An 8,979-nucleotide genomic window follows, 5' to 3' on the forward strand; every position below is an offset into this window, starting at 1 on the left:
GCTTGAGGTGATGTGTGCTTGAGTATATGGGGTAAATGCACGTACGGTATTAAGGGAGGGTCGTAAATTTCTCTCTCTCTCTCTCTCTCTCTCTCTCTCTCTCTCTCTCTCTCTCTCTCTCTCTCTCTCTCTCTCTCTCAGCGGGAAGTGTGTTAATGCTAAATTTTTAAACTCTGAATTGGAAAAATCGAGGAAGATTAATGTTTGTTTATTAAATTAGTTTTTCAGGCAAATAGATTGCGAATGTGATAACATTAATGTTATCCTGTGGATTATTTGGTTTGCTAATGGAACCTGAATATTAGGCTAGTTCTCGTTATGATGAAGAGTCATTCCGCGTTGAATTTGAACAGTATACATATTACACGCGCCTGAGCTTACGTTTGGACACAAATAAACGCACAGGTACATAAGTCGTGTATAAATCAGGTACATAATTCACTATTTAGGTTGTTAGTAAGAATCGCATTAGGGTCAAGGGGTTTTGAAAAGATCTTTCCCTCCTGGGCCGAAATTCGAAACTGGGTTCTCAGACACCAGTCCTCAATTGTTGACAAACACATGCTACAATTTCACACCTACGTATGTGTGTGTGAGTGAGTTTCCCTGCATTTCAAAAAGTGATTATGCTGCTCTCTCTCTCTCTCTCTCTCTCTCTCTCTCTCTCTCTCTCTCTCTCTCTCTCTCTCTCTCTCTCTCGTGGTCTGTAAAGAGATCCCAGATTTGAAATTCGGGTGAGGACGGAACCAACCTTACTGCTTAACAATTATCTGTGTAGCTATCTGGTGGTCAGCTGTGGGGGCCCGCAGCCGAAGGTGAGGAGAACGAAAGGGACAAGGGACAACAGTAAGAGACATGAGAGATCTGCCAAACAATATACCATAATTTCGTAATTAGTTATCTCTCTCTCTCTCTCTCTCTCTCTCTCTCTCTCTCTCTTCCCGTTATATTAAACGCAGAGAACGGTAATTGATTATCCCTAATCGAGTTTCGTAATTGCTATCTTTGATATGAGTCTTTTTTTATATAAAAATATTAATTGCTAATATTCGAATACGAAACGGTCTTTATTATTTTATACCTTCAAAATATACCCGTTTTCATTTTCTAAACACTGCATTTTATCTGTAAAGAAAACGAAGCTGTAATGTCTGAACTGGTAATCATCTTGTAATATATAGTTGTTTTCTGCAGCGAAATATCCATAAAAGAAAATGGATACGGTATTTGTCATATATAATGTTGACTTTTATTGAAAAGTCTTGTTTTCTATGAAGAAAAATGTAAAGGCGAGTCACCCAACTTTGTGCAAACATTTCGCAGAATTTATTAACTAAAGTCGCTGCATCGACAGCAGAAACAGCAGCAAAGAGACAAAGAAAATCCAGTCATAAAATAAGCATTTGCATTTTATAGTATTCGTTATGTTGACAATGTAATCATGGCAACAGCAACAGAACAAGCCCTTTGCAATCAAAAAGAGCTCTCAGAGAAAAGTAATGAATTTATATTTTATGTTAGTTAAAACTATGGAGGCTATATTAAAAATTGGGTTTACCTTACGGATGCATAATTGCCCCAGACAACTACAACAGCAGTAACTCATCGCTACAAACTTCATTAAATTCAGAGTACAACTTTAACAGCTACAACCACAACATCAGTAGCAGCAACAGTAACTCACCGCTACAAACTTCATTAAATTCAAAGTGCAACTTTAACAGCTACAGCCACAACATCAGTAGCAGCAACAGTAACTCATCGCTACAAACTTCATTAAATTCAAAGTACAACTTTAACAGCTACAGCCACAACATCAGTAGCAGCAACAGTAACTTATCGCTACAAACTTCATTAAATTCAAAGTACAACTTTAACAGCTACAGCCACAACATCAGTAGCAGCAACAGTAACTCATCGCTACAAACTTCATTAAATTCAAAGTACAACTTTAACAGCTACAGCCACAACATCAGTAGCAGCAACAGTAACTCATCGCTACAAACTTCATTAAATTCAAAGTACAACTTTAACAGCTACAGCCACAACATCAGTAGCAGCAACAGTAACTTATCGCTACAAACTTCATTAAATTCAAAGTACAACTTTAACAGCTACAGCCACAACATCAGTAGCAGCAACAGTAACTCATCGCTACAAACTTCATTAAATTCAAAGTACAACTTTAACAGCTACAGCCACAACATCAGTAGCAGCAACAGTAACTCATCGCTACAAACTTCATTAAATTCAAAGTACAACTTTAACAGCTACAGCCACAACATCAGTAGCAGCAACAGTAACTTATCGCTACAAACTTCATTAAATTCAAAGTACAACTTTAACAGCTACAGCCACAACATCAGTAGCAGCAACAGTAACTCATCGCTACAAACTTCATTAAATTCAAAGTACAACTTTAACAGCTACAGCCACAACATCAGTAGCAGCAACAGTAACTCATCGCTACAAACTTCATTAAATTCAAAGTACAACTTTAACAGCTACAGCCACAACATCAGTAGCAGCAACAGTAACTCATCGCTACAAACTTCATTAAATTCAAAGTACAACTTTAACAGCTACAGCCACAACATCAGTAGCAGCAACAGTAACTTATCGCTACAAACTTCATTAAATTCAAAGTACAACTTTAACAGCTACAGCCACAACATCAGTAGCAGCAACAGTAACTTATCGCTACAAACTTCATTAAATTCAAAGTACAACTTTAACAGCTACAGCCACAACATCAGTAGCAGCAACAGTAACTTATCGCTACAAACTTCATTAAATTCAAAGTACAACTTTAACAGCTACAGCCACAACATCAGTAGCAGCAACAGTAACTCATCGCTACAAACTTCATTAAATTCAAAGTACAACTTTAACAGCTACAGCCACAACATCAGTAGCAGCAACAGTAACTTATCGCTACAAACTTCATTAAATTCAAAGTACAACTTTAACAGCTACAGCCACAACATCAGTAGCAGCAACAGTAACTTATCGCTACAAACTTCATTAAATTCAAAGTACAACTTTAACAGCTACAGCCACAACATCAGTAGCAGCAACAGTAACTCATCGCTACAAACTTCATTAAATGCAAAGTACAACTTTAACAGCTACAGCCACAACATCAGTAGCAGCAACAGTAACGCAGACAAAAACATAACGGCCTGGAGAGGCGAAATCAATGCGTTTTACATCCGAGAGAGAGAGAGAGAGAGAGAGAGAGAGAGAGAGAGAGAGAGAGAGGTTCCATAATGAAATGCATCTCCGAAGTGAGGTAAAATGGTGCTTTCCTGCAGCATCCGCTGAGTGCGGCGAAGCTCATGTTTACAAAGAGCGCCCATATTGCTTGCGCGATCATGAAATACCAATTAAAGGATAAGTCACGCGCGAATGTCATTTGGGAAACAGCTGCTTCTGCTGCACCTACCGCTGCTGTGAGAGAAGTAGATAAAGGGAGAGGGAGAAATGGAGATAGGGATTTAGTTGTTGTTTGCATTGTCAGCGTGTACTTACGAGGTAAAATGTTGGGTCTGCTTTCAGCTGTGAAATGAGAAGTAGACAGGAAGGTAGAGAGGTTATTATATTAAGTAATACCCCTATACATTTAAAGATGCGAGCTTTCACTTCACACACAACCACGTAGACCTTTTGGCTAGAAATGCACACCGTCCTATGATTTTTCCATTTGTATGTAAAGTTCCCCGATAGGGATCGTGTTTCTACTGTATAACTGCTCCAATCCCTGTGGGGAAAACTCTGTGAGTGAATCCCCTAATATTCATGAAATTATGATCTATCACAAAGGGTTAAATGGATAAAAGAGTTAAATACGTGCTCGAAAATGTATTTGATTGGCATTATAATTTCCTAGCGGAAATTATTCAGGAAATATAGCAGTTATATTACTAAAATGTTCATATTTCGCTTCAGCTTAAAGTGGTTGACGGCCACTTGAATGTTTGTTCCGTTGCCACAATGTTTATATAAATATATATATATATATATATATATATATATATATATATATATATATATATATATATATATATATATATACATACTGTATATTTTTATGTATATATATATGTATATATACGTACATACATATATATACATAAATAATATATAAGCGTGTTGTGGATCTTCATGTAAAATGTCTTCTGTATGTATTTATGAAAATAGGTTTGTGAGAATTTCCTTATATCTCTAGAAAAATTGGCTTTCACGTGTGTGAGGACGAAAGTAATGTTGTATTTATATTTTTAAAAATACTTTTTTTTTGTAAATGTACATACAGTAAGAGAGCGAGAATTTTTCTTTTTCAGACGTGCAATAGATTATGGTTGTGTAAGATTGTATAGTGAAACCCTGTTACTGCAAGCAATTTTAAAAGTCATTGCTTACGTTGTCAAGTTTTTCTTCCAGTCTTAAGAACGCTCTCTGTGAAACTTATCGAGTTTCCTAGTTAGTCGTTATACGTGTGAGGTAACATTTCAGGAAGACCTCAACAAAATATGGATAAACTCGCTGTAGTATCCTTCAAAACATCTTAACGAGTCACCGTTGTTTCTCGCTTTTGGCATTTCTATAGACTGAGGTGTTTTTGGATGTAAAATTACATTCAGAGATGATATGGAATAAAGATTATCTCTCTCTCTCTCTCTCTCTCTCTCTCCATTAGTTGTTTAAATCGTAGTGCATTTATTTGCTGTGATTTCTTAGGCAGAGTGAGTATGTATTGTAATGCCGGCAACGACTCCTTACCCTCAGAACCACCATCTTTGTGGTGCAGTGGATTTAGCAGTTGACTTTTGCCTTGCAACCAGCGAGTGGTGTCTTCACCCCCCAACCCCCACCCCGCCGAAATAAAACATGGGGAGCATTACAATAAACAAATCAGGTGAATGCGACCGAGAAACTCAATTTCTACAAGTATATTTACCGTTTTCGGACATTAATTTTCTACTTGATTGTGTGAAATATCAAGTTTGTGAAGCACAGAAGGAAGGAAAATAAAAAGTCTATGGTGAGATTTCGTTGAGAGTCTCTTTCATATTTCCATTTGGGAAATAAAGTTTCGTTATCTCAGTGACCATTAAACCATTATTTATAGCAAAGCGCCATTAATTTACGGAAGAAGAGTTCAGCGCGCTTGAATAGAGGAAAGATAAAAGTATGTGTTACCAAAATCACTGAGAGTTCTAGGAATTAATTGATTTGTGATCAAAATCTCTAATTCATGCAGTTAATTACGGTTCACCATTTTACGCCACCCACTTCCAGTAACTATAAACATAATTGCGAAAGTCAGGATTGTATGAGCTTGTTAGGTATTTAAGTGTAATTCATTTAATTTTCTGTTTCAAAAATCGAACTTGATGTAAGTTCGGATAAATACAGAGACACAGGTTCATATACACACCCATATATATGTATATATATATATATATATATATATATATATATATATATATATATATATATATATATATATATATGTGTGTGTGTGTGTGTGTGTGTGTGTGTGTGTATATAATATATATATATATATATATATATATATATATATATATATATATATATATATATATGTACTCGTCAGGATATAATCTGGGGCGTTTGATTTTATTGCTTGGTATACATTTTCAAAGCACAAATGATATTTCATAATCAATTTGTATTAGTTTGTTCACTACTTGGCTTTATATAGTTTTGATATGTAAATGTTTTCATTTCTTTACAACTGGGGGAAAGAGACCCTGTCTAATTAGAAATCCGGGATAACCGTGTATGAGGTCGAATTCTTATCCACCGCGTGTATAAATCATGCATTGATGCATTAGTTCTTAATCAAACATATTACCGTAGTGCGGTTTATATATGTATACACACACACGCATATATATATATATATATATATATATATATATATATATATATATATATATATATATATATATATATATATATACTCATAAATATAGGAATTTATTTTTTTATGTTGCTCATTTGCAAAAGGAAGGAGAACAGAGTGGATTACAGGCTTCGCTTAAGAAGTAAATAGGTTCTTCTTGGTAACGTTATGCGCAGGTGTAATATCTTGCGCCTCCTCTCTGAAATAAATATTGTTTGAACACAATTAGAGACGCAAAATACTTTCGTAAGTATTTTTAGTATTTTTTACCTGAATAACATGGGCAGGAAATTACTCCAATTTTATACCAGCTGGGCTATGGTTCGATTGCAACTGAATCCTGAGAACATGAAAAATGAAAATTTTTTAACACCGGACAAGTGCAGTTTAGGTAGTTTTATATTCGGTGTAGTTGTAAATTTTCTTAGATCAGTGTTGATTGCAAAAGGCGAGAGTTTCTAGTAATGATGCTTGATGTGTTTGGAGTCCGTATGACAAGAGACGCTCGGTTATAGTGTATAATTTGTTCCCAGACGACTGGTGATGTATGTACTCATAATAAAAATGAGAAGCGGTAATAAAATGAAAGGTCGACAGTACGTGGCTTCGTTGAGAGTAGGATTTTTTTTTTTTTTTGCCTCTGTTACTCTTTCTCTTTGCCGGTCTGTTCCTCTCTCTTTTATAATGATTGATAATTACATAATCTGATATTAACAGTATTAGCGTGCTCTAACACATTTCATTAAAAGATAACAATTAGACCTTTTGATACAGTCAGTTCTCTCTCTCTCTCTCTCTCTCTCTCTCTCTCTCTCTCTCTCTTGTTCTCTCTCTCTCTTGTTGTTATATTTGATAGAAAATGATAATAATCTGATCTCTCTCTCTCTCTCTCTCTCTCTCTCTCTCTCTCTCTCTCTCTCTCTCTAGATAATTGGTTCCATTATTTCATTTTGCTGTACATTACTCACCGATTTTTTTTAACTCTGACGCGAGGCGTGAGCACAAATCCCCGATTACTCCGCTCCTTACTCCGGCAAGTCGTGTTATGGCTGTTATTTCCTTACTAATAATTTCCACGATTCCCATCTGATCTGAAAATTGTGAGATATAAGATTTATTCTGCAGACACTTTAAAACCAATTTTTGTTTTGCAATCCATGTGCCTGAATACATTTGAAAACAATAAGAACAGTTCATTCTCTTAAACGTCGTTTTGTATTTGATTCCCAATAGAATGCCTAAAAACATTTCAATTTGTTGTACTCATTAGCAGGAAATACGGAAATTAATTTATTCCTTTAAATACGGGGCCGAATGTGATCCCGGGAGAATACATCAAAGCAACAATTTTATTTCTCTCTTAAGCGCCGCTTTAAAACGTTTGTTTAATGGCATACATTTGCTGACGGAATCGGAGTCAGGGTACATATGGATATCACCAGTGTTGTTAATCGCTCTTCCATGAAATCTCTTTTATCCCGAGTCACTTTGCTCTAATAACCTATATCCACCGCTCGCATCACGATGTATCATTTACTTACACTCTCTCATTTGCATGCGTCCTCTTAAGCTGAGCCCATAAATAGATTATCGATTATTATATTAAGAAGATGTGGCATTTCAAAATGCGTCCATTTGGGGAAATGGGTTTCAGAACTAAATGACCACTGAACAAACATGAAGGATTTTTCCAAGACGTTTATAAGGAGGAATTATCAAAAACAGTTGCGGTGTTGCCTGGTGCTAAATGTTTTGTTTTTATGTTTAAAATGTTATAAATCAAAGATTGTTTTCGAATTATTTGAAGAAAGCGTGTAAAATTCTCTCTGTAACTTTCGATTTATTATTGAATGAAGGGAGAGAAGAGTTGAGGAGAAGGCGGTGTTGGAGGAGGAGAAGGCCTAGTGGTGGCGGTGGTGGAGGAGGAAAAGGTTTCTGCAGTGTTGGTTGGGGGGAAATGGAGAAGGTGGAGATGGTGGCGATGGCGATGGTGATGGTGATGGTGATGGAGATGGTGACGGCAGAAGAAGAAAGAGAAGGACAGAGTGACATGTTGGTGGATAGATAATTTAACTATCCCAAAGCGAGCTCCAACAGGTGGTTGGTTCCACGAGTTGAAGGTCAGATTAAAGGGAAACGAACGCGGTTCTCCTTTGCCGTGCACATGCATACAAGTACGCAAGTATCGTCGCTGCCCAGAGGCGTTCGATTGCCTTAGGTGGAGATTCGTGTGTTTATTAATACTCACAGTTTATGATGCTAAAATTTAGGGATGCTTTGACCTGAAATCGTTTGTCAGACGGAATGAGGCAGGATAATTCATAGATCTACATTTCATGTCTTCCTTCGTTTACTAAAGCTCTTACAGGTCATATCAAAGAATTTTTTAACGATATAATTAAACAATAATTTCAAGCGAATATATAGTGAATTTAATGAATTCTGCAACTTCTGCTTCATCCTGAAATTAAAGTTCTCGTATTCATTGGTAAGTTTAGTGTTTTCGTTCATTTACTGAACTCTTCATATTCCCCGTCGACGAAATGTTTTACAATAGAATGGAAAAGTATACAGTTCGTTTGCAGTGATTATGTAATGGAGTGTGTAGTGTCTGTTACATTCTGCAATTCAAATGTTCACTTTCATTGGTGAGTTTTATGCGGTAAGATTCGGTGTTATGACAAAACGTAACTTATTGCTTGGTAGGATAGGGAAGGTCTAGGTAGGATTCAGTGGCATGGTAAGAGTTAGGTCACGGAATAAACTGCAGGATTTAGTACTGTTATGGAGACGTTACCAGACGTAGGGGTGGGTATTGTCACATTGTATCAATTGCCGCGGAGAATGCCAATTTTGCTGAAGACTTGAAAGGAATTAATAGTATTTTGATACGTAGAGTTAGTTCGTTTGGTATCTTGTTGTAAAAGGAGCATAGGTATATAGAAAGTTTCACATTTGTCCGTGATTCAAGATGACCCATTAGCGCTGGAAGAATCCTGTTACAGAATGACTTATTAGCTTAATTTATATTGACAGATTAGGATTAT

General features: G+C 36.2%; 1 protein-coding gene across 1 annotated transcript; it reads left to right on the forward strand.

Moving 5' to 3' along the window:
• The first annotated feature begins 1,441 nt into the window (after nucleotides 1–1,441).
• On the forward strand, nucleotides 1,442–8,000 carry LOC136843037 (GATA zinc finger domain-containing protein 14-like). The gene is made up of 3 exons (XM_067111027.1): nucleotides 1,442–1,496; nucleotides 1,583–3,157; nucleotides 7,789–8,000. Exons 1-3 carry the CDS (start codon nucleotides 1,442–1,444, stop codon nucleotides 7,998–8,000), a joined length of 1,842 nt encoding a protein of 613 aa, XP_066967128.1.
• The last annotated feature ends 979 nt before the right edge of the window (nucleotides 8,001–8,979 follow it).

Source organism: Macrobrachium rosenbergii, chromosome 10 (genome assembly GCF_040412425.1).
Source record: "Macrobrachium rosenbergii isolate ZJJX-2024 chromosome 10, ASM4041242v1, whole genome shotgun sequence".
Lineage (NCBI taxonomy): Eukaryota > Metazoa > Arthropoda > Malacostraca > Decapoda > Palaemonidae > Macrobrachium > Macrobrachium rosenbergii.

What these genes read in the sequence shown, in the direction of transcription:
- LOC136843037 (XM_067111027.1), top strand. Translation starts at nt 1,442, where the DNA reads ATGGCAACAGCAACAGAACAAGCCCTTTGCAATCAAAAAGAGCTCTCA. An exon ending in AAAAGAGCTCTCAGAGAAAA is followed by an intron (nt 1,497 to 1,582) that starts GTAATGAATTTA and finishes TAATTGCCCCAG; the next exon opens with ACAACTACAACAGCAGTAAC. An exon ending in CAACATCAGTAGCAGCAACA is followed by an intron (nt 3,158 to 7,788) that starts GTAACGCAGACA and finishes TATTGAATGAAG; the next exon opens with GGAGAGAAGAGTTGAGGAGA.